This window comes from Hypanus sabinus, chromosome 7 (genome assembly GCF_030144855.1).
Source record: "Hypanus sabinus isolate sHypSab1 chromosome 7, sHypSab1.hap1, whole genome shotgun sequence".
Taxonomy (NCBI): Eukaryota; Metazoa; Chordata; class Chondrichthyes; order Myliobatiformes; family Dasyatidae; genus Hypanus; species Hypanus sabinus.
The window spans coordinates 116,209,369-116,236,298 of record NC_082712.1 but is presented as its reverse complement, the minus strand read 5'-3'; the positions used below and the strand labels follow the sequence as shown (position 1 = coordinate 116,236,298).

Here is a 26,930-nt window from a genome sequence, read left to right as displayed (position 1 = left end):
GAAGGTTTAAAAAAAAAGTTAGAAAAAATAGGACTTGAAAGAGAGAATCTCAATAAACCAAAATATTTTCTAAATTGTACCCAAATCCTCTATGTATGTTTAACTACAAAACTATCAGTTTACTTAAAAATAAAGGAATTGAGGATCCGAGAAGAGAGATGATAGAAAATTCATTAACAGCTTTGTTACGTACCCCATAACTGGGTGTCAGGCCAGCAGAGAGAGAAGTATCCATTGGAGTCTAGTGGTACTATATTCAAAAGTGTTCATTAGTAAAATAAGCAAAACAATGCCAATAATGCAAATATACATATAACACAGGTTAGCAATAATAAACCTAAAAGTGTAGGAATAATAATAATAATAAACAAGCTCTATCGATGTCTAGGGGTAAATGAATTGTCATAGAAAATTATAAAGTTCAGTTCAGTTCATGCGTGCTGAGGTAAGTGTAGTTGTTGTGTGGTAATCATTTGGAGAGAGAGAGAGCGAGAGATTGAGCCACTGCAGTCAGCAGACCTTCCTGTTGCCTTTTGATTCCGTTGCACCGTTGTGGTCATTCGGCTGTGACCCCTCCGTCCTTCAGCTAGACCTTCCTTCTGTGGTGGACTCGTCACTCTGGCATGAGTGGACACACACATAAGTCCTCACTGGTCCTGCCGTTACACTGAGAGTTTTACTGACCGATCTCCTGGTTCGGTCTCCGAAGCCCCCACCTTCCTTGTGGGTTCACAACCCTCAGTCAGGGTCCACTGGTGCGTCTGAAGGGTGTCTCTCCAGACCTGTCTTATATCCCTACTAACAGGGTCTCAGCTATCCATCAACTCTGAATGATTGTGTCCATCAAATCAGGCCACTCCTGAGGAATGTTAACGAGCAAAATAACATCCTTGTAGCAAAAAGGTAAATAATCCAGGAAGAGTCACAATAAATCAACAGTCTCTCTCTCTTATCTGTAGCAAATGTTCGTGCCTGTGTTTCGTCTCTCTCTCTCTCATGAGCAGCGTAGCAACAGTAATAGTTCGTGGTTCTCGTGGGGGAGGGGGATGGTTAACTCTGCACCCCGTTGTCCATCAGGTCTGTTCATCACTCATAACAGCTTCTAAAGAAATCCAAACTGGACAGTCCACTGGTTAATATAATATAACCAAAATGTAAGATTCTGTATATTGACTGCCCAGTAATAAAACCTAAAATTTGGCAAAGCTAAACCTCCATTTTTTTTTAGGTTTTTGAAGATAAACTTTATTTAGTCGAGAATGTTTATTCTGTATATATGAAGATATGATAGACTCGAGAATCAAAAAAGGATTTAGGAATAAAAACAGGTAAGGCCTAAAAATGGTATAAAAATTTAGGCAAAATATTAATTTTAATAGAATGAATTTGGCCAATCAACGATGATGAAAAGGGCGACCATTTTGATAGTGCCCTTTTTACATAATTCAGCAAGGTAAAAACATTTCTTTAAGTATTTATAATTAGTAATTGTTACATCTAAATAAGTAAATTGATTTCTTACACTTTTAAAAGGAAGGTAATATTAATTCATACCAAATTATTCAAAGGAAAAAGTTAACTTTATGAAAATTTAGTTTATATCCTGTAAACTGACTAAAACAAGAGAGTAAAGAAAGTACGAAAGGTAATGAAGTCTCAACATTAGAAATAGAAAGGAAAAGGTCATCAGCATAAAGCGAAACTTTGTGAGTTGTACCTCTCCTTAAAATACCAGTGATATCATCAGATTCCTGGAAAGCAATAGCTAAGGGTTCTAAAGCCAGATGAAAAAGCAAAGGGCTCAAAGGGACAGCCTTGTCTAGCTCCACGTTGAAGTTTGGAATTCTGAGAGTTAGTAAGAACCCAAGCAGAAGGAGATAAATTAATTTAATCCTTTGAATAAAATCAGGCCCAAAATTAAATTTTTCTAAGGTTTTAAATAAGTAATTCCATTCAGCCCGATCGAAGGCTTTTTCAGCGTCTAAGGATATTGCACAATCTTTACATTACAATATCTACCAGTTGGTGGGTGTTATAAGCACTTATGTATCATGATAATGGGAAAGGTGCATAAATTCAAGTTCTTTTCCTCCTTGTCATTCCTTTAATAATTCCAGGATTTTTGTCTCCGTGGCTTTATATTGAAAGGTGGCCCAGTGTTTTATGCTAATTTAAAGACTTTAAACTTATACTGTTGAGAACTCTCTTACTTTGCCTAATTTATGCTTTGAAATCAACAATTCACATTAAAGGATTTATGGAAACACAAAAATCTTTTCAAAGGCATAGCCCCCAACAAACATTAGTAATCCTGAATGCAATGGTACCTAGTGAAATAAAAGATGCTGTCTCTCTGGACGTGTTCATTCCTTGAGAGATCTCTGATTTGAGAAAACATAGAAAACCTACAGCACAATACAGGCCCTTCGGCCCACAAAGTTGTGCCGAACATGTCCCTACCTTAGAAATTATTTTGTGCGCCACTTTGTTGGCTCTTGACAATTGCATTTAAGTCACATACATTCCACTTTCAAGGAACTTCTGCTGTTACATGTTCTTTAACCATGAACTCAAATAATTTGATCTTTTGCTTCTCAGTAAACATCTAGGAGCCTTGTTTGCTAAATAAAAGGGGAAAAAAGCTATTATTTCAGGTTTGGTTTACTCTTTATTGTTTTCTTTTGGAATGTATTAAGTGGAGTTCCTAGAGCATGATGGGACATTTTTTTTCAGTGAGAAGTTGTGTAGCATCTCATATATAGTGGATCCATTTGGATGTTTGTTCTCCCTCGAGCAATCTTCACTCTCCAGCCACAAACTTGCATCTAACTTTTTGTGCAAAATTACAGCTCCACTCTTGCTTAAGGTTGCTTAAGTTTATTATTGCTGGTGGTGGTAATGGGAACAAAGCTCCCACTATCTATTAAATGGTCCCAGTGGTGTGCGCCTCAAATAGCCTCTAACAGCCAAATCCAGCTTCACGTGTGGCTTAGCTACTAAGCCCAGCGAAACAGTTTCTACCGACAGGAGAAGAGCAAAGACAGGTTACTGGCACCTTAAAACTAGTCACTTTGGGCAGATGGGGCCATGGTTGGCAGCTCATCTAGGAGAAGGAAAACTCTGATCTCAAACCTCTGCTGCCTTGTGGCTAACCCACTCATGGAGAAGGCTTCAGGGGTAAACCCCGAGGGAAAAATCTGGCGCTGGGGTCCCTGAGGCAGTTTACATTGAGTTCAATGCAGAGTTGCATCTCCTACAATGCTGCTAGTACCAAACTGTATCCTTCTATACTGTTCCTTTTGGTTTATCGGATGCATGGAGAGGGGAAGCTTTCTACATGGGCAACAGCTCGCTCTCCATAACGTACTGCCCAGGCTTTCATATCTAAAAAGCCAGAATGCGATATCCATGGTCAACTCGGACTGACAGAGGCGTCACTCACTCTTGCCACATCCTTGCATCCTGCTTTCTGCCTTGATAATCTGTGCCTTCACCTTAAATCAGCTTGCTCAGATGTAAACTCAATCGAAACCTGTTTGACCTGGAGTTGGGTTCTGAACTGTATGATGTGACTAAAGTTTTTTTTCCATTTGGAGCATTTTGCAATTTCCCACTCCTGCTGAAGCAAATATATTGTTAATTTACCTAGATTCAGGTTTCTAGTGGTTTCTGATCACAGCTTGCCCATTAGTTTAGCAAATTTCTTTTTCCCTTTGACTGCAGTCTGTAAGAGTGTAAAATCTGTGTTTAACCATGAAAATTGTCCAATATTACCCCTGAACCCTGTGTTCATGGCATTTGATATAAATGAAGATTCTTGGTGACTGAGTTGCTGTTTTTCAGGCTCCCTCAAAGGATGTGGTGAGACATTTATGTCAGGAAAGTTTTTCCTCGGCGGCCACTAATTCATCCAGGTTGGTTGACAACACCGTCAGTAGTTTATCAGTGACTCCTGAGGAGGCCCAGCAGGTAAGAGAAAACTTGGTTGAACACAGTATGTTTTACTTGTATGTTTAATATACCTACATCATCGTCTGTATTTAAAAATGTAAGTCTTAGAGAGTAATGTAAATTGAGAATGTAATCACAGTGAGCCAGTGTTTGGAGCTCAACAGGATTATAGATCAGTGAGTTTCCCAACAGAGAGAGTGGTGTAATAATTTTAAACAAAGTTCACAAGTTGGGGGAATGAGGGAGTGCTGGAGCCAAGAGTTGTTAGTTGTTGGTCACTGGAATTGGGGGAAGGTAACATGAGGTGGTTCTGATGACGAATAATTAGTGTAGATGAGCAAAAAAGACAGCACAGCATGGATGTGGTGAGCAGAAGGACCCATTTTATGGCTGTACCACTCTGAGATGATGGAGTATTGGAGTATTTTTTTTGTATCCTCAAAAAAAAGGTTGAGGATACAGGAAATGGAGGACTGTCAGAAATTATAATTTGGTTGGGGGGTAAGCAGATGGAATGTTGGTCTCTGTGGAGTTCAAGCTTTCTTCACCCCCCCCCCCCCCCGCCCCATTTATAGTGTAAATTGAGGATGATATTAGTATAGCAAAGATATGTCAAAGAAGTTATTTGGTCATAGAAAAAAGGTGATTTTTGTGCTCTAGAATAATTCCAAAGTTGTGCCCAGTTTTAGCAGAGGTGAATGAACATACTTGAATATGTCCTGCTATCAATTAGGAAAGTATTGGCATGTTAAATTATAAAAGGGGTTGAGTGCACAAGCAGAGTTATCTTGCTTTTTCATAAATGCCCATGGTGAGATTATCTTTTAATAGTATGTACTAATCTGATCTCTCTACCCAAGAAAGGAAATATTCTCACAACCAAGATTAATTACATTGATTCTTAGTGGGCTATCCATTCCTTTTGGTATCCTACTATCAGTAACTTAATAGATTTACCACATTTGCTACTGCTGCTGTATTTCTAATAATCTAGGAAGTGATCCAAGTCTACACCTGCTCTTGGAGCAATGGCATGTACAAGGACACAGTTCCACTCAATGTCAGTGCTTTCGTTTTTAAAAAAAATTCCACAATATGAGTAATCTTTTTTCACATGTACTTCCATTTACACCTTCACTTGCCCTGTATTTATTCTCCTGAAGCTTCTCTACATTCTCTTCCCAGTTCACATTGGCATCCTACTCCATATCCACAACAAACCTGCATCGATTATTCCATATGACTTTTACAGTGAGCAGCTCAGACTCCAGGTCCAATAATTTGTCATAGCCATCTGTCCTAAAATATATCTATTTATTCCTACTCTCTGTCCTGTCCTTGACCAGTTCTTGACCACTCAATATATTAGTTATTTATGAGCCAGCCCCTCAAAAAGGCAGCATCTATCATGAAGAACCCTCACCATCTGTGATATGTTCTCTCATTACTACCATCAGGGAGGAGGTACAGGTGCCTGAAGATGATTCAGCAACAGCTTCTGCCCCTCTGCCATCAGTATTGGACCTCTGTTTAATATCTGACCCTCAGGTTCTGCCAGGAGTCACAAGATCACAAGACAAAGGAGCAGAAGTAGGCCATTCAGCCTATTGACATCAAGTCAAGAATAGCGAGCTGTCTTCTTAATGATTGTTTATTTTAAAGTATAAACACACAAATACTAAGTAAAGGAAATAAAGGAAATAAAGAAATGAAGCTGAGGTGAATGAAAAACTAAGATGGTGAAGATAAGGTTCCACACGGTAGACTTATTCAGAAAGACAGAAGACTTGGGATCCGGGGAAGTTTGGCCAGGTGGATTCAGAATTGGCTTGCCTGGAGAAAGCAGAGGGTCGTGGTGGAGGGAGTACATTTGGATTGGAGGGTTGTGACTGGTGATGTCCCAGAAGGATCGGTTCTGGGACCCCTACTTTTCGTGATTTTTATTAACGACATGGATATGAAGGTAGAAGGGTGGGTTGGCAAGTTTGCAGAAGAGACAAAGGTTGGTGGTGGTATGGATAGTGTTGAGGTTTGTTGAAGATTGCAGAGAGACATTGATAGGATGCAGAAGTGGACTGAGAAGTGGCAGATGGAGTTCAACCCAGAGAAGTGTTGAAGGACAAACTCCAAGGCAGAGTACAAAGTAACTGGCAGGATACTTAGTGGTGTGGAGGAGCAGAGGGATCTGGGGGTACATGTCCACAGATCCCTGAAAGTTGTGTCACAGGTAGATAGGGTAGTTAAGAAAGCTTATGGTGTGTTAGCTTTCACAAGTTGAGAGATAGCGTTTAAGAGTCGCAAGGTAATGATGCAGCTCTGTAAAACTCTGGTTAGGCCACACTTGGAGTACTGTGTCCAGTTCTGGTCACCTCACTATAGGAAGGATGTGGAAGCATTGGAAAGGGTACAGAGGAGATCTACCAGGATGCTGCCTGGTTTAGAGAGTATGCATTATGATCAGAGATTAAGGGAGCTAGGGCTTTACTCTCTGGAGAGAAGGAGGATGAGAGGAGACATAATAGAAGTGTACAAGATATTAAGAGGAATAGATAGTGCCTCTTCCCAGGGCACCACTGCTCAATACAAGAGGACATGTGTTTAAGGTAAGGGGAGGGAAGTTCAAGGGGGATATTACAGGAAGGTTTTTCACTCAGAAAGTGGTTGGTGCGTGGAATGCACTGCCTGAGTCTGTGGTGGAGGCAGATACACTAGTGAAGTTTAAGAGTCTACTAGACAGGTATATGTTCTTTAAGATTAAATCAACTTTCAATTTAATTTAATTTCACTAAACTTTTTTTAAACTTTCAACTCAAATATTCTATGTAGTGCTCCTGTATTTTCAGGATTTGTTTTTGAATGTCCTCTATGGAAACTGACACAGCACTTGTTGCTGCCATTTCCTAATATAATTTTTCTTGCCTGTCTCAGTCTGTTAGGGAGCCACAGTAATGTTACCTTTTTTTGAATGTCTACAGCTGCTTTAACAATGTTTTTATTTCTCACTAGATTAATTTCCTATTCTACGTTACCTTTACAATCCCTTTGTCTGCCCTTGAATTCTGAAATTTTGACAACCGTAAGGCTTGCTACCTTAACAACATCATTTGCCTTTACATTTGGGGTTAATCCCTTTATTAGTCACGGCTGGATCACGCTTCCTGCTTTTTGCCTGAAGATAATACATATTTGTTGTAAATTGAGCTAAGTCACTTTTCAATATTTTTTTCTATTGAGTTATCTTATGGACTGTGTACTCTAAAGGCAACTTAACTCTGAGATTATTAATTAATTATTTCTCATTACAAAATCTAAACGAGCCTGTCACCTCACTGGCTTTATAATCTTGAAACTATCTTTGATACACTTGTGAATTTGTTCTCCACACTCTTCCTGCTGAATTGGTTTTTCAAGTCTGTTTGTAGTTTTAAACTTTCTGTGACTATTGTATCTGCTCTAGTTTGTTGATTTGTACTTTTCACTACATTACCACCATTGTCTACAGGTTACCAAACAACTACTGCACTCGAATTTTATTCTATTCTACTAGATTTCCTGAATTGAGATCCTTTCTCACTATGCTTCCTTTTTCTTGTACTTCATTATCAGGGCTATCCTTTTTTCCCCTATTTTATCTCTATTCTAACCTTAAGTAACCAGGATATTTAATTCCTCGTCTTGGTTACTTTGCTATATCTCAGTAATGCCCACTTATTTCTATTTGTACAACTAATCTATCTATCTTGTGGAAGTTGATGTTACCTATTTTTTTTTCAGAAGGCAGTTGCTAGAGTCGCACAGGAGGCTGGTCAGCTAAATTAACATCATGAAATTAAGGGTTTGGTAGCAACACAAAGTGTCCTAAAGTTAGAAAAATTGATGTTTTTTCAGACTGGAAGGTGTTCCCTGTGGATTGGTGTTGAGATCACTACTTTCATTGGGCACTAATAACTTAAACATTAGTGTGCAAAGCAAAGTTTTACAATCTGTGGATGATGCAGAACTTTGAAGTGTTGCAGACAGAAAGGAGGATAACATTACTGGGAAATAGGATGGCTGACTGGGCAGACAAGTGGCACTTGAAAATTAATATTAAGATTAAAATTAATATTAATATTACTTTGTCAGAAAGAATGAGACAAATACAAGCTAAATGGCATGCTTCTCAAGGGTCTACAGGGGCAGAGGGATGGCGCATGTGTTTTTAAAAAAAATCATTCAGAGTGATGTCATGTTGAGAGAATGGTTAGTAGATCATATGGGATCTTTGGATTCATTTGTAGAGGAAAAGAGTACAAAAATTGGAGAGTTTGCTGAACCTCTTATAACATACAACATTGGGATATTGTGCCTGATCCTAGTCACTGAACTTTAAGTACGATTATGATGGTCCTAGAGAGGATGCAGAAAAGATTGGGATGGCCCCTGAGTAAGGGATTCCAGCTATAATTTTAGATTGAAGAAGCTGGGGGTGTTCCTCATGGGGAAAAAATTTAGAGGAGACTTCATGATATTGTGCAACCTCATTGATGGTTCAGGTAGAAGGAAGCTGTTCCCATTTGTAGATAGCTCACTGACCAAGGGGCACATTTCCAAGTTGGGATAAAAACTACAAAGAAGTTCTAGGGATGAACCTTTATGCAGTAAGTAATTGCGAACTACAGCTGACTGTCTACTGAAGTGGTAGAAGCATTTGGAAGGGCTTTCGACAGGGGGTTTTGTCCCTTTTTCCAGTGTTTGGACTATATCCTTCGTATATCCTTCATAATCCAGAGTCAGATTTTTTATCACCAGCATATGTTGTAAAATTTGTTAACTTAGCAGCAGCAGTACAATGTAATACATAATATAGAAAAAGAAGAAATAATAATAAAAAAATAAGTAAATCAATTACAGTATGCATATTTTTGAATAGATTAAAAATCATTCAAAAACAGAAATGTATATTTTTTAAAAGTGAGGTAGTGTTCATGAGTTCAATGTCCATTTAGGAATCGGATGGCAGAGGGGAAGAATCTGTTCATGAATCGCTGAGTGTGTGCTTTCAGGCATCTGTACCTTCTACTTGATGGTAACAGTGAGAAAAGGGCATGTCCGGGTGCTGGGGTCCTTAATAATGGACGCTGTCTTTCTGAGACACCGCTCCTTGAAGATGTCCTGAGTACTTTGTAAGCTAGTACCCAAGATGAGCTGACTAAATTTACAACCTTCTGCAGCTTCTTTTGGTCCTGAGCAGCACCCCCCCCCACCCCATATCGGACAGTGATGCAGCCTGTCAGAATGTTCTCTGTGGTACATCTGTAGAAGTTTTTGAGTGTTTTTTGTCAATGTACCAAATCTCTTCAAGCTCCTAATGGAGTATAGACACTGTCTTGCCTTCTTTATATCTGCATTGGTGTGTTGGGACCAGGCTAACTCCTCAGAGATCCTGACACCCAGGAACTTGAAACTGCTCACTCTCTCCACTTCTGATCCCTCTGTGAGGATTGGTATGTGTTCCTTCATCTTACCCTTCCTGAAGTCCACAAACAGCTCTTTTGTCTTACTGACATTGATTGACAGGTTGTTGCTGCGATGCCACTCCACGAGTTGGCATATCTCACTCCTGTACGCCCTCTCGTCACCATCTGAGATTCTACCAACAATGGTTGTATCATCAGCAAATTTATAGATGGTATTTGAGCTATGCCCAGCCACACAGTCAAGTGTATACAGAGAGTAGAGCAGTGGGCTAAGCACACACCCCTGAGGCGTGTCAGCTTGGTTGATTGTCAGCTTGGGGGGTATGTTAACACCAATCCTCACAGATTCTGATCTTCTGGCTAGGAAGTCGAGGATCCAATTGCAGAGGGAGGTACAGAGGCCCGGCTCTGCAACTTCTCAATCAGGGTTGTGGGAATGATGGTGTTAAATGCTGAGCTGTAGTCGAGGAACAACACCCTGACATAATTGTTTGTGTTGTCTAGGTGGTCTAAGGCAGTATGAAGAGCCATTGAGATTGTGTCTGCTGTTGACCTATTGTGATGATAGGCAAATCGCAGTGGATCCAGGTGAAGCAGGAGTTCAGTCTAGTCATGACCAACCTCTCAAAGCATTTCATAACTGTTGTGGAATCTGGTGATTTTCTGATTCACAGGTTCTTTTAGAAGTCTGCAAATGAGTGAAAACTTGTTGATGGTTGTTTATTTTAAAGTCTAAAAGGAACAGATACAGAGTATATGAAACTAAGAAGAAACCTAAGACAAGAAGATTTTTGCAGAGACTGACACTTTTATACTGAGAGAAGGCAAATTCCTGAGATAAGCAAAAGGCCAATTAAAAGATACAGTCACAGCATGTTTGTCATGTGCTCACACTTAGCCAGTGAAAAGGAGATAAACCATGTAACCATATAACAAATACAGCACGGAAATAGGCCATCTCAGCCCTTCTAGTCTGTGCCGAACGCTTACTCTCACCTAGTCCCAACTACCTGCACTCAGCCCATAACCCTCCATTCCTTTCCTGTCCATATACCTAGCCAATGTTTTTTAAATGACAAAATTGAACCTGCGTCTACCACTTCTACTGGAAGCTCATTCCACACAGCTACTACTCTCTGAGTAAAGAAGTTCCCCCTCATGTTACGCCTAAACTTTTGCCCCCTAACTCTCCACTCGTGTCCTCTTGTTCGAATCTCCCCTACTCTCAATGAAAAAAGCCTATCCACGTCAACTCTATCTATCCCCCTCATAATTTTAAATACCTCTATCAAGTCCCCCCTCAACCTTCTACGCTCCAACTTGTTCAACCTTTCTCTGTAACTTAGGTGCTGAAATCCAGGTAACATTCTAGTAAATCTCCTCTCTACTTTCTCTAATTTGTTGACATCTTTCCTATAATTCAGTGACCAGAACTGTACACAATACTCCAAATTCGGCCTTACCAATGCCTTGTACAATTTTAACATTACATCCCACCTCCTGTACTCAATGCTCTGATTTATAAAGGCCAGCATACCAAAAGCTTTCTTCACCACCCTATCCACATGAGATTCCACCTTCAGGGAACTATACACCATTATTCCTAGCTCACTCTGTTCTACTGCATTCCTCAATGCCCTACCATTTACCATGTATGTCCTATTTTGATTAATCCTACCAAAATGTAGCACCTCATACTTACCAGTATTAAACTCCATCTGCCATCTTTCAGCCCACTCTTCTAACTGGCCTAAATCTCTGCAAGCTTTGAAAACCTACTTCATTATCCACAACGTCACCTATCTTAGTATCATCTGCATACTTGCTAGTCCAATTTACCACCCCATCATCCAGATCATTAATGTATATGACAAACAACATTGGACCCAGTACAGATCCACGAGGCACACCACTAGTCACCGGCCTCCAACCTGACAAATAGTTATCTACCGCTACTCTCTGGCATCTCCCATCCAGCCACTGTTGAATCCATTTCACTACTTAAATATTAATACCTAACGATTGAACCTTTCTTACTAACCTTTCATGTGGAACCTTGTCAAAGGCCTTAATGAAGTCCATATAGACAACATCCACTGGTTTACCCTCAACTTTCCTAGTAACCTCTTCAAAAAATTCAGTAAGATTTGTCAAACATGACCTTCCACGCACAAATCCATGTTGACTGCTCCTAATCAGACCCTGTCTATCCAGATAATTATATATACCATCTCTAAGAATCTTCCATTAATTTACCCACCACTGATGTCAAACTTACATCATTGCTAGGTTTACTCCTAGAACCTTTTTTAAACAATGGAACCATATGAGCAATACACCAATCCTCCAGCACCATCCCTGTAGCTAATGACATTTGAAATATTTCTGTCAGAGCCCCTGTTATTTCTACACTAACTTCTCTCAAGGTCCTAGGGAATATTCTATCACAACCCAGAGACTTATCCACTTTTATATTCTTTAAAAGCCCTAGTTCTTTCTCTTCTTTAATCATCATAATTTTCATAACTTCCCTACTTGTTTCATTTACCATACACAATTCAATATCCTTCTCCTTAGTGAATACCGATGAAAAGAAATTATTCAAAATCTCCCCCATCTCTTTTGGCTCCACACATAGCTGTCCACTCTGATTCTCTAAGGGACCAATTTTATTACTCACTATCCTTTTGCTGTTAATATAACTGTAGAAACCCTTTGGATTTATTTTCACCTTACTTGCCAAAGCAACCATCTTCTTTTAGCTTTTTTAATTTCTTTCTTAAGATCCTTTTTACATTCTTTATATTCCTTGAGCAACTCATTTACTCCATGCTGCCTATATTTATTGTAGATCTCTCTCTTTTTTTCAAAACAAGTTTCCAATATCCCTTGAAAACCATGGCTTTCTCAAACTTTTAACCTTTCAACCTAACAGGAACATAAAGATTCTGTACCCTCAAAATTTCACCTTTAAATGACCTCCATTTCTGTATTACATCCTTCCCATAAAACAAATTGTCCCAATCCACTCCTTCTAAATCCTTTTGCATTTCCTCAAAGTTAGCCTTTCTCCAATCAAAAATCTCAACCCTGGGTCCAGTCCTATCCTTCTCTGTAATTATATTGAAACTAATGCTATTGTGATCACTGGACCCAAAGTGCTCCCCAACACATACCTCCGTCACCTGACCTATCTCATTCCCTAATAGGAGATCCAACACTGCCCCTTCTCTAGTTGGTGCCTCTATGTATTGCTGCAAAAAACTATCCTGCACACATTTTACAAACTCCAAACCATCTAGCCCTTTTACAGTATGGGCTTCCCAGTCAATGTGTGGAAAATTAAAATCTCCCACAATCACAACCTTGTGCTTACTACAAATATCTGCTATCTCCTTACAAATTTGCTCCTCCAATTCTCGCTCCCCATTAGGTGGTCTATAATACACCCCTATAAGTGTTACTACACCTTTCCCATTCCTCAATTCCACCCAAATAGTCTCCCTAGACGAGCCCTCTAATCTATCCTGCCAAAGCACTGCTGTGATATTTTCTCTGAAAAGCAATGCAACACCTCCCCCTCTTGCCCCTCCGATTCTGTCACACCTGAAGCAACAAAATCCAGGAATATTTAGTTGCCAATCACACCCCTCCTGCAATCATGTTTCACTAATAGCTACAACATCATATTTCCAGGTATCAATCCATGCTCTAAGCTCATCCACCTTTCTTACAATGCTCCTAGCATTAAAATAGATGCATTTAAGAAACTCTCCACCTCTTCCTCTCTGTTTATCCCTAACAGTACAAACAACTTTATTATCTTTTTCTTCCTTCTCCCCTACATCTTTGGTCTGAGCGCTCCCCTTCTCTATCACCTGCCTATCCTCCCTCACACACTGTCTACTAGCTTTCTCTATTTGTGAACTAACCTCCTCTCCCCTAGTCCAGGGGTCGGCAACGTTTACCACTGAAAGAGCCAATATGGACCCATTTCCCACAGAAAAGAAAACACTGGGAGCCACAAAACCCGTTTGACATTTAAAATGAAATAACACTGCATACAACGGTTTTTTTGCCTTTATGCTATGTATAAACAAACTATAATGTGTTGCATTTATGAAATTGATGAACTCCTGCAGAGAAAACGAAATTACATTTCTGCATGCAACAAAAACATTTTGAACTCCGAAAAAAAGATGTTGGGTTGAAGGTTACTCCATAGTTAGCCTACCTTGGATCGAAGAATTAAAAGAAAGCGCGCACTGGCGGGTGTCAGGCATTGGCAGTGGTGATGTATATTAATAGCGATAAAAAACACGTTGTAGCGGTGTGCTACATGCAGCGCTAAAATAAAGACACTGCAGTCAAAGGTAACTTTATTCGAACTAAACAGCCTTGCTTTAAAGCCTCCCTCAACCCGTCCCCGTGGGCGCGGATGCTCCAAAAGACACGTACTCACAAATCCCCGTAGGCTATCTCCCTTAGCCAGAACGGTGGCTAATTGTGAGCCGGTTCGGATGTGCCAGGAAATGGGGTCTCCACAATGTTTTTAGATTGTACAAGATCACCATAATCTTCAAATTTCGAATTACATTTCAAAAACTAACAAACCATGGGGAGCCGCAGCACAGAGATGAAAGAGCCGCATGTGGCTCTGGAGCCGCGGGTTGCCGACCCCTGCCCTAGTCTCTTCAATTTGATTCCCACCCCCCCCAATCATTCTAGTTTAAAGTCTCCCCAGTAGCCTTAGCAAATTTCCCCACCGGGATATTGGTCCCCATAGGATTCAAGTGTAACCCGTCATTTTTGTACAGGTTACAAAGAGGTCCCAATGAGATCCCAATGATCCAGAAACTTGAATCCCTGCCCCCTGCTCCAATCCTTCAGCCACACATTTATCCTCCACCTCATTCGATTCCTACTCTCACTGCCGCGTGGGACAGGCAGTAATCCTGAGATTACTACCTTTGTGGTCCTTCTTCTCAACTTACTTCCTAATTCCCTATATTCTCCTTTCAGGACCTCTTCCCTTTTCCTACCTATGACATTGGTACCTATATGTACCACGACCTCTGGCTCCTCACCCTCCCACTTCAGAATATCTTGGACACGATCAGAAACATCCCAGACCCTGGCACCAAGGAGGCAAACTACCATTCAGGTCTCCTGACTGCATCCACAGAATTGCCTATCTGACCCCCTAACTATTGAGTCCCCTATCACTACTGCCTTCCTCTTCCTTTCCCTACCCTTCTGAGCTACAGGGCCAGACTTTGTGCTGGAGGCACGGCCACTGTTGCTTCCCCCAGGTAGGCTCCACCCCACCCCCGCAACAGTACTCAAACAGGAGTACATTGTTGAGGGGTCCAGCCACTGGGGTACTCTCTAGTACCTGACTCTTCCCCTTCCCCCTCCCATTTGTGACCCACCTGTCTCCCTCCCGTGGCCCCATTGTGACCACCTGCCTGTAACTCCTCTCTATCAACTCCTCACTCTCCCTGACCAGACGAAGGTCATCGAGCTGCAGCTCCAGCTCCCTAACTGAGTCCCTCAGGAGCTGCAGTTCGGCGCACCTGGTGCAGATGTGGACGTCCGGGAGGCTAGGAGACTCCAGGACCTCCCACATCCGACACCGAGAACAACAAGCTGCCCTCACACTCATACTTCCCCTTTCTTCAAGTAACAGGGAAAACTGAAACCTGAACCTACCTTGCATCACCCACTTCTGCCTAAGCCAGTTGAGCCAAAGCCCTTAAGCCTTCTTTCTGCTCCCGGCTCACTTCGCTGCCTGCAAAACAATGCTGCTCGCTGTTTAAGGCTGTGTTCTTATTAAATCTTCCCCGCTTCACTGCCTGATGTCACACGCCTGCGCAGTCCTGCCTCTCTCAACTCCAGTGAGAAGAAGAAAAAATCAAAATGGCTCCTGCCGCACTTCTATTCTGATCCTCCGACTTCCTTCTCCAAATTCAACTGTTATGTAAAGCTATATTGCTTTGTCACCAGTAGGTGGAGACAAGCACTACATATTGTGAACATGTACAAGTTAAAATGTTATTAACTACAATTTTAGTCTTGCTAAAAATGTTAACCTTATTAATTCAACTAATTAAAAACACAAAAAAGCAACTGATTCTAATAGTGTCCAGACATTTTTCAAATTCGTTATTGGACCTGCTGCAACTGGATCCTCTGGTAGCTGATTCCACCTAGCCCTGTAGTTCTACAAGGTAGTACTAGGGAAATGAAACACTTGAGATTGCTTGTCTAGGATGTGCCTCTTCTAGGTGTCCAGACACAGTAGCAAATAATTGTGTCCTTTTAAGGTGGCAGCATATCAGCCAGTCCAGTTTACCCAGTTATGAGGGTAGAAAGGAAAATGATTTGGAAAGAAAGGAAAATGATTATTTTTAGGAAAAGGGTAACTGGGTAAGTGTTTGTATTCTGAAGGACTTGAATGTCCTTTTCTATGTCTTTAAAAAAATAATAATTATGGACATTAAAGTGGACCACCCATTTTTGAGTGATTAGAAAAGCAAGAAGTTAATTGTGGAGGCATTGGAGTGTAAGTGCTGAAGGAGTTTTATGTGCTTAGAGGGTCTTTGTGAGACCACACTAAGAGTTCTATGTCCAGTTATCGTCTTCACTAAACTGACTTCTGATGTGAAGGGATTTTCATGTGATTTACCTGGAGTACAGACAAATGAAAGATGATCATATACTAGATTCTTTAATCACCACATTTATGAATGATTGCTGGGAGGATGTTTTCCCTGACTGAAGTCTCACTCTCAGTAGGTCGGCCATTTAGGACTAAAATTAAAACTTCCATTTTCTGAAAAAGATTGTGCATCTTTGAAGTTTACTCTCCCCTCTGTCAAACTGAGAGATGTGAATGCTCAGTAATTAAGTATATTCAGCAGTGATAGACTTGTGATTACTCATGTGAATTGAGAGATGATGATCAGGAGAGAAGGCAAAGTTGGAATCCTGCTGGAAGGTGGAGTAGGTTTCTATTTCTGTGTATTGCATTGCATGCCCGGTCTGTTTGCGAGATCCATAGCCAAGTATAGCCCCTTCACAAGATCGATCACCATCTGATGGCAAGATTGGGTGGTCTGTAGAATAGAAAAATCTGGTAGGAAGAAAGGTTGTTAGTTTTGTTCAAGTGAAATACAAATAACTTTGCTCCTATCTGATGTGAAGAATATCTGGCTTATGTTTTCTGTAGAGTGAAGAAAAAGAATCAAAGCAGAAAACCACTGCTTTTATTTATCCTTTCTCTCCATAGCTGATCTCTTCAATTCACCATTTCACACGGCAAGTTGTGTTCCAAGGACTAACTTCAGCAGAAGAGATTTTCCCACTCTTCCCAGATAATTTCCATCAGAACCTGAAAAATCTGTTAACTAAAATAATTCTTGAAAATGTGTAAGTCCTTTATTCTCTTTGCTTAGGGGAGGGCATTGCTGTTGGTTTTGCTGCGATTGGGAACAGTCGGAACACTTAAGTTAAAAGATGTATATTTATTGAAACTGATAATTCAAATTCTGCATTAGCTTCCATGAGTTTTGTGTTTTTTCTCAAATCAATATATTTATCTTGTAGAAGGAACTTGGAAGTAGCTGTGTGTGCAGTGTGTTTTTTTTAGGTTAAAATATTTAAAAAGCTTAATGAACATGTTCTGAATTAAAACAAACTAAAACTAATGTCTTGAAGGCTCAAATTCTTCCTTGTATTGTCTGAACAGAATGTCAGATCCCTTGTGAAAGTCTGAAATTTGTGATTCAGCTTGAATAATGAGCTGTTAAATTAACGCGATTGGTTAGCAAATGAAGACTGAAGAAGTCATTAATCTATTTAAGTAAGGATTGTTTAGGGATGTTGGGACTTCAAACTGGCAAGTGAGTTTCTACTTAATAATCCAGCTGGTATAAATGCAATTTTCTCTTGTTATAACATATCTTACAATTAACTCTATTTATTGCTTCTTGATTTGGCTTTTCCTGCACTCCTTTAACTCTCCCATTCTGCCTCCTGAAAACTTGAGTTTGTATTCCAACCTAACACAGTAAGTGCTTTCTAGATTTTAAAATTCTCATCCTGAGTTCAGATCCTTTCTGAACCTTGCAGTACTGGTTCTCTGAGACCTTCAATTTCTGTAGTGAGATTATTGGACACCTCTGACATCTTGGTCATCTCTTAATTACTCTGTGGGTGAACCCTCGCCTTTGCTGTCGACTATTGTAGTTTTGCCGTCATAATGTTGTCTAGCACAGAAAAAGGCCTTTTGGCCCATCACATGCTGACCTTTTTGCTCATGCACACTATTCACACTTAGTGACTTCAAGCTGTAGAACTCTCTGTGCTTTGCTGTCTGCCTAAGACTGTCTTTGAAACATTCTTTTGGTGTTTAAGTGGCTTTTAGTTAATCAGAAATATGGAGGGAATAGTGGAATGTGAATGATGTGCGGGCAGAAGTGATTTAGTTTAATTTGACCTTGTTTTCAGCTCAAGCATCATAGGACAATAAGCATATTCCTGTGCTGTACTAGTCTGTGTTCTTTAGTCACCTAATATCACTTGTAGCACCAAACAAAACAACTGCCGCTAGCCTGCAACCCTACGGATTTGTTATACTTTTGTGACACACCTTCAGCTCAATGATTAGTCCAAAAATCAAGTCCTTTATTAGCAATTAGCAGACATACAATCTTGAAGTGATGTAACTTAAGCATACCCAAGTGTAAGCTTAGCACTATTCAGCGATATTAAGCATTATCTCAGGTCAGCAAAAGATACAACCTCCGACAGTCCCAAGCTACAAGCTGCCATGAAATGAGCAAAAATATGTAACTTAATCCCCTTTGCCTCACCTCCCACTCATGAGACTAGTTACCATAAGAAACATAATAAATGGGCAACACAGAATGCAAGGGAAAACATGCATAGTTCCAAATTTGGTCTCAAATTTTGTTTAACAGGACTGCAAAAGCTTTTTGATATTTTACTAAGTTAAATTGAGCACCTCCCATTGTGGGCATTAGTAAGAGTTGATTCAATATTGATGTGCGCAGGATCACAAGGTTTGGTCTCCCTGTCACACTGCCCAGCTGAAAGAAATTGAGCCATAAAGGATTATGCACTGCCGTGACTGTTTTCTCGTGTGCCAGAATGACTTGAAATGCTGCTCACGGGTAATGTACTAGCATAAGGGACTTATTCACTGAAAATTATTTCTTGATATCTATTTCAGAACCAGCTGGAGGAATGAGGCACTTGCAAATCAAAGTAAGGGAAACTGTTTGCTTTAATCCATATTGACATTGTATGAGGTGGATCCACTGCATGCAGTCAGATTCTTAAGACATTAATTCATAATGCTGGCTCCTCATTGTGTGGTAGTACACTTTGTTCTTTCTCTGTCCTAGTTTCCTTGCCTCGCCTCATCAACATGGATTGGAGAGTGGATATCAAAACCTCCTCTGATAGCATCAACAGAATGGCAGTGCCTACGTGCCTACTCCAAATGAAGGTATTACTGAATAATAGCATTTTGCAAATGTGGAGTTATTTGCATCTTCTATTGAATATTTTTGGAATATAACTTTCAAGTCACAGTTGAGCCAAATGGCCAACGGCTTCCCTATGGGAAATGGCTTAAATGTTATTTCTGTTTAGGATCGTCAGCACAATAGACTTTAACCTGCAATCTTTGTATTATAATCTGTATTTCATACCAAATTTGCTCACCTCTATCATATTGTTTGGGGCCCTATTTGTACAAAAATAAACTGTGATCTTTTCGGGACTGGAAATTACAGCCTTTCTCCCCGGAGTATCACTGGACCATTATACCTGGGTGCTGCAGGACTGCAACTCGAACATAAAACTGTAAAGCACAGTGCAGGCCCTTTAGTTTACCATGTGCCAGAGCAAACCTTTCTGCAGAACAGCACTGTTTGCCCACCTCCAGACAGAATATGTTCGATCTGCAACCACTCTCTGCCTTCTGTGGGCAAGCCAATTCCAAAACCACACAGCCAAGTTTCCCTGGATCCCATGCCTCCTGGTTTTCTGAAAGAGCCTACAATGGGGAATCTTATCTGATTGTTGAATACAGTTGGACACCTGAGACGTGGCCTGCCCCTCACAAAGTCACGCTGACCATCCCTAATCACACTATGCTTCTCCAAATGATTTGTAAACCCTGTCTCTAAGAATCCTCTCTAATAATTTGCCCACCACTGACACAAGGCTCACTGGTCTATAGGTCCCAGGGTTATCCCTATTGCCTTTCTTGAACAAAGGAATAATATTTTCCACCCTGAACCTTCTGGTATACTACTCCTGCATCCAGTGAGGACACAAAGATCATTGCTAAAGGTGCAGCACTCTCTTCCCTCACTTCCCATAGTAAGTAACCTGAAGTACATACTACCCGGCCCCGGAAACTTATCTGAACTAACCTTCTTCAAAAGTTCCATCACATCCTCTTTCTTAAGGTCGGTGTATACTCAAGAAAAGTATTCATTCAGGATCTTCCCCTACTCCCTTATCTGAAATGTTTATGGCCAGAAGCATTTTGGATTTCAGATTTTTTGGGTTTTTGGAATATAGCTTGGGATATATATCATAGCTTGGGATCGCCATTATTTCTGACTCTGAATTTACGAGCTGCCAGTAAGCATCTTTGTTTTAGACTTGTTCATCGTGCATGTGTACTGATGCAGCAGTTCAGTGTTAGATTTTCATCAGCGACAGTCGCGGCAAACTCAATGAATCTCCCTGCTTTATCACCACAAATCTTTAAAAATTTATGCCGTGCCTTTTCTTAAATTTCTGCAACTAGCCAGCTGAGTATTCACAATTTCCTTCTGTTTGGGATAGATCTTTGTTTCATGATCAGTATACTGTTAAGTGGCATACTGTATGTTCACTCTGATGGATCTATTCTTGCAATACATGATCACAATCTTTACTTTTTGCTTTATGCAGTGTTTTTCTATTTTTCGTTAACTTCTGTTCATTACATATGGGAGGTCACTTCTCAGATCTGCCTGTGGTGTGCAGAGACCTGTACATCACCTGGGGAAACTTCAGTGTCTGGCGGAATTTTCCATTTGTGATGTCATGTCAGCACTTAAAAAATATTTAGGATTTCAGAGTTTGGATTTTGGAAGTTCGGATAAGGGGTACTCAACCTGTAATAGGTTTAATACCTGGTCTGAACAGAGTTTCTAGAAAATTGCTTATCTTATTTTGGGCCAGGGAAATACACATTAGTCATAAATTCTCTCCTTGGTATCCCGAGAAGCTCAGAGTTTTGGCATTATGCTGCAAAAGGTCTGGGTCTGCATTTCCCACGGCCCACTATCCTTGTTACTCTCGAAGACCCAATGGATTGAATATTTGATAAAGAGAACAGGGAGAAATATAAAAGAGCTGGCCTTGAACTGTTAGTGACATAAATTCTTAGGAGAAGGCAGGAGTGTTGACATTTATGAAAATATGTAATACATAATGAAAATATTCCTGGTTTTGACCTGTTTGATGTGATTAACAGATTCTGAGGAGAAAATATACCTTGTAATGAAAAGAGTTAGAATGTTCAAGGTCAGTGAACGTTTTAAAATAGGAGTGAGTAGGCAATTCAGTTGTTGGTGTGTGTACTTTTTATTTTGGCTGTTTTAGAAAGGACTCTTTATTGTTGCATTATTCAGAATAAAGTACTTTGAGCCAACTACTGTCAACCTATTGAATAGTAATTGTTTACTGGGAAATCTTGTACCCAGCATGTTTTCCAAGTTTCTACATGAGGCATACAAAATGTTTCTAGGTATAATGAAATTCAGTACTCGTACTAGACAGCTTAAACCGCCAGTTAATGTAACCTCTGGATTAAAGTTATAAAATGGTTATAGAATGAGCTTCCCAATACTATGTTTTTAAGGATGCAGTATATGACAGGAATATCTGCCTGTCGCTGAGTCAGTTATAGTAAGTGCTGAATCCCAATGAAATAAATTATTTCCAATATCTTTCCAGTGAGCTGAACTTGATACAACTCCCAATTTCTAATGGTTTAAATTGCAATTTAAATATAATTTCCTCCATGTGCTTATTTGTTACAAGTTGGTTAATATAACTGATTTTGGGTGTAAATTAAGTCAGTGTGTTCAAAGTGATCAGTTGATCTGTGTGTAGTCTCTTGAAACTTGAGTTACAGATTCAGCTGTACTGCAGAAAGGTCCCTCAATTCTAATTAATCTCTACTCATTCTGCACTATGTGTGGATAAAATGGAGCTGAAAATAACATTTAATTGCTTATGATTTTATAGAATTTGCATTAGCAAAGAGCTGTATTTGCATATTTATAATGATGTTCATTTTCTCTCAGATTCAGGATGATGCCACTGTTTGTCAACGTAAGTCCACTATTTCCACGGTCTCTCTTGAACTAAGTAAAGAAAAATTGGACACAATGTTGGATGGACTTGGTCGGATACGGGATCAGCTTTCAGCTGTGGCAAATAAATAGTTTAGCAGTTGACTCAATGCACAAGTATAAGACACTTCTGAGATATCATATTTGGATCAGGAGGAATGTTTTCCTACATGCCTTTGAGGCATGAACCTTCCATTTTGTGTTATCTTATTTCAATCATCAAAGATGTGATTGCTGTAAATTTCTCCATTTTTTTTCTCTTTTGGAATTAAATGTCTTATTTTTCCTTTGCATCTTGATACTTGTCTCTTCTGTGTACAGTGAGCCTTACATTAGCCAAAATATTTTTGATTAGTTTTTGCAAGGATGTGGATGTTGGAAACTGAGTACTGTAGTTTGGAGGACAGGTGAATCAAGAGCCTGTCCTTGCTGTAACCCTTTTTTAAATGAATCCAAACTCAGGTTGGAGGAACAACACTTTATATACCAGCTGGGTAGCCTCCAACCTGATTGCATGAACATTGACTTCTCTAACTTCCGTTAATGCCCCTCCTCCCCTTCTTACCCCATCCCTGACCTATTTAGTTGTTTGCCTGTTCTCCATCTCCCTCTGGCGCTTCCCCCCCCCCCTTTCTTTCTCCTGAGGCCTCCCATCCCATGATCCTTTCCCTTCTCCAGCTCTGTATCAGTTTCACCAATCACCTTTCCAGCTCTTAGCTTCATCCCACCGCCTCCGGTCTTCTCCTATCATTTCGCATTTCCTCTTCCCCCACTACTTTCAAATCTCTTACTATCTTTCTTTTCAGTTAGTCCTGACGAAGGGTCTCGGCCCGAAACTTTGACAGTGCTTCTCCCTATAGATGCTGCCTGGCCTGCTGCGTTCCACCAGCATTTTGTGTGTGTTGTTGTTTGAATTTCCAGCATCTGCAGAGTTCCTCGTGTTTACCCTTTTTTAAACTTTGTTTTCAACAGCTGATTTCCTTCCCTGAAAAATACTAATGACCAGTCTGATTAGTTTCATGATTGTATTTTTTGATAAAAGCATTTTTAAATATTTAATTACTTGAATCTGTAATACCCAGCTATATAAAGGGGATTTAAATTTGTCTCTAATTCTGTAGTCCAGCAGCTGCATATTATATAGAATATTTTATATTGAAGCCTTTGAGCAAACAGGAAAATACATGATGAACAAGCATTGTGCTGATGGAGAGTCTCTGATCTGAAACATGAACTCTCTTTTTCTTTCCACAATGGCAAGGTGGATAGAAGAATAAGACATTCTCAAAGCCTGTGCTGGGCAGCACAGTGGCACAGCTAGTGTTGATTCACAGTATGAAAGATATGAGTTCAATCATGACTTCTGGTGCTATCTTTGTGGTGTTCGCAATCTCTCCTTATGACAGCATTGGTTTCCTCTGTATATTCTGGTTTTCTACCACAACACAAAGACGTGATTCAGTAGTTCAATTAGCCAGTGTAAATTACCTCATGTACAAACCCCATTTCCAGAAAATTTGGGATATTTTCCAAAATGCAATAAAAACAAAAATCTCTGTTAATTCATGTGAACCTTTATTTAACTGACAAAAGTACAAAGAAAAGATTTTCAATAGTTTTACTGACCAACTTAATTGTGTTTTGTAAATATACACAAATTTAGAATTTGATGGCTGCAACACAACAAAAGTTGGGATAGAGGCATGTTTATCATTGTGTTACATCACCTTTTAATAAATTTTTAATCGTTTTGGAACTGAGGATACTAATTGTAGTAGATTTGGAATTGGAAATTTTGTCCATTCTTGCTTAATATAAGACTTTAGCTGCTTAACAGTCTGTGGTCTCTGTTGTCTGATTCTCCTCTTCATGATGCGCCATACATTTTCAATAGGAGATAGATCTGGACTGGCAGCAGGCCAGTCAAGCACACGCACTCTGTGCCTACAAAGCCACGCTGTTGTAGCCCATGTAGAATGTGGTCTGGCATTGTCCTGCTGAAATAAGCATGGACGTCCCGGGAAGAGACGTCACCCTGATGGTATCATATGTCTCTCTAAAATCCTAATATATGCCTCAGAGTCAATGGTTTATCTTCACATACATGCAACTCACCCATGCCGTGGGCACTGATGCACCCCCATACCATCACAGATGCTGGCTTTTGCACCTTTCGCTGATAACAATCAGGATGGTCGTTTTCATCTTTGGCATGGAGAACTCAATGCCTGTTTTTTCCAAAAACTAGCTGAAATGTGGACTCATCTGACCACAGCACACAGTTCCACAGTCTTTCGGACCGTCTGAGATGAGCTCAGGCCCAGAGAACTCGCTGGCGTTTCTGCATAGAGTTGATGTATGGCTTCCTCCTTGTGTAATACAGTTTCAAGTTGCATTTCTGGATGCAGCGACGGACTGTGTTAAGTGACAATGGTTTTCCGAAGTACTCCCGAGCCCAGGTGGCTATAATTGTCACAGTAACATGACGGTTTCCTAGGCAGTGCCACCTGAGGGCTCAAAGATTACGCACGTTCAACAGTGGTTTCTGACCTTGCCCTTTACGCACTGATGTCTCTGAATTCTCTGAATCTTTTCACAATTTTATGTACTGTAGATGTTGAAAGACCTAAATTCTCTGCAATCTTGCATTGGGAAATGTTCCTTTTGAACTGACTAACAATTCTCACACGAATTTTGGCACAAAGGGGTGAGCCACGACCCACCCTTGCTTGCAAAGACTGAGCCTTTGATGGACGCTACTTTTATACCCAGCCATGATACCTCACCTGCTACCAATTAACCTGCTTAATGTGGAGTCTTCCAAACCGGTGTTACTTGAATATTCTGTGCACTTCTCAATCTTATTTTAACTCTGTTCCAACTTTTGTTGAGTGTGTTGCAGCCATCAAATTCTAAATTTGTGTATATTTACAAAATACAATTAAGTTGGTCAGTAAAACTATTGAAAATCTTTTCGTACTTTTGTCAGTTAAATAAGGGTTCACATGAATTAACATATCTCAGATTTTTGTTTTTATTGCATTTTGGAAAATATCCCAACTTTTCTGGAAATGGGGTTTGTAAATGAGTGATAGAATCCGGGGAGAACTGATCATAGAAAATGATGATGTGATAAAGGTTGTAAAAATAAGTGGTTGGTTTGGTACATGCTTGGTGGGTTAAAGAACCTGTTCTGTGCTGTTCCCTCTCTGATTGCTGCTCCACAAAGATGACACTAGTGATATACACTGACATTTTGTGGGCAGCTCATAAACATGCTAGATATTTTATTGGATATACTTCCGAACAGCAATTGATGCAATCTGTGGACTGTAATTTCCCTTTTAAAAATGTGTACATTTGAACCATCTAAACGAACTAGCTATTTTTATGACCTGAAGGATTTGGTGGACATAACTCTCGGGAATGTAGGTTTAGCACCTTGAAACAAATGGAAGTCCCTCATTGCTGGAAGAGAGGGCACCAGAGCAGATTTCAAGCCAGATTAAAGCATGGGCCCAAGAGCAGAAAACAAGGCGGTGTGCAGCTCCATCAGTGTGCCTACCAAGTTCCTGTCCTGTTTGCCTACATTTGACCTGTCTTCCTCTATTCTCACTACTAACATCTGTCAGGAGGTGAAAGAGTCTTGTGCCCATGCCACCAGGTTCAGGAATAGTTGTTGCCCGCAACCATTGGGCTCCTTGACTTGTGTGGATAGTTCCATTCATTTCAGCCCTGAACTGACCCCACAGCCTCTAGACTCAATTTCAGGGACTCTGCCTTTGTTACGTATGGCCTTTCATAGATTCTAGTGTATTTATCTTCCCATGGGTGCCTGCAATGAAATGAATCTCAAGTTTGCATATTGTATACATTTATAATAAATGTACTTTGAGTATCTCCATATGTTCATTTCGTCTTTCAGATTTCAACAACTTCAGCATTGTGATTTTTACAGGCAACACACAAAATGATGGTAGAACGCAGCAGGACAAGCAGCCTCTATAGGAAGAAATACAGTCGACGTTTCAGGCTGAGACCCTTTGTCAGGACTAACTGACGAAGGGTCTGAGCCCTAAACGTCGACTGTGCTTCCTATAGATGCTGCCTGGCCTTCTGCATTCCACCAGCATTTTGTGTGTGTTGCTTGAATCTCCAGCATCTGCAGATTTCCTCGTGTTTGCATTTTGATTTTACAATTGTTTGTACATTATTGGTAATAATTTCAGCCACAGTCGGTATGGAAGTACAGATCTTTCCCTCCTTCACATGTTCCCATTCTATGTACATATTTTAACTTCATAAATGTTTCAGATGCAATTGTTGTACTAGTTATTCCACAAAATTCAAGAAGTTAGTTCTTGTACTAAATTCAGCTTGTGACTTCATTATCTATTTACTAAATTTCATTTTGTGTAAAATACCTGTTTAGCTACCTCTTTTTCAGAACTGATTCATTTTTCTGTGTCCTGTGTACACGTTAGCAAAATTTGCTTCATCATACTCTTGTCCCCAAGCTTTTTGTGCATTTATTTATACTTCTCTGACAAACATGATCTATGGTCACAGGTTGAAGAGGAGTCACAGAGACTGGTTCTATTTTTTAATGAATAAATGGAGGAAGAGTCGTCCATGAACCAGTCCTCATCAAGGGATCAGAGGTGGAGAGTATCATCAATTTTAAACTCCTCAGTGTTATTATTTCAGAGGATCTGTACTGGGTCTAGCATTTAAGTGCCATTAAAAAGAGGGCTAGGCAGGCCTCTGCTTTCTGAGAAATTGCAAAGATTTGGCATGTCATCCATAACTTTGACCAGCTTCTTCAGATATGTGTTGGAGAGTAACCTGACTGGTTGCGTAATGGCTTAGTATGAAAACACCAATGCTCTCAAATAGAAAAGCCTACAAAAGTCAGTGGATACAGCCCATTCTGGTAAATCGCTCCCCACCATTGAGCACATCTACAAGAGGTGTTGTCGCAGAAAAGCCTCATTCATCATCAAGGACTCCCACCATCCAGGCTATGCTCTGTTCTCACTGCTGCCATCTAGAAGAGGGTATAGGACCTAAA

General features: G+C 40.1%; 1 protein-coding gene across 1 annotated transcript in view; it reads left to right on the top strand.

Moving 5' to 3' along the window:
- The window catches only part of commd9 (COMM domain containing 9), a 29,222-nt gene extending 7,072 nt beyond the window's left edge, over positions 1–22,150 (top strand). The window contains exons 2-6 of the mRNA XM_059975443.1: positions 3,844–3,969; positions 16,702–16,841; positions 18,667–18,701; positions 18,842–18,945; positions 21,812–22,150. Coding sequence (XP_059831426.1) covers positions 3,844–3,969; positions 16,702–16,841; positions 18,667–18,701; positions 18,842–18,945; positions 21,812–21,952 — 546 coding nt within the window. The 3' untranslated portion in view covers positions 21,953–22,150. The remainder of the gene's footprint in view (positions 1–3,843; positions 3,970–16,701; positions 16,842–18,666; positions 18,702–18,841; positions 18,946–21,811) is intronic.
- Positions 22,151–26,930: the final 4,780 nt, after the last annotated feature.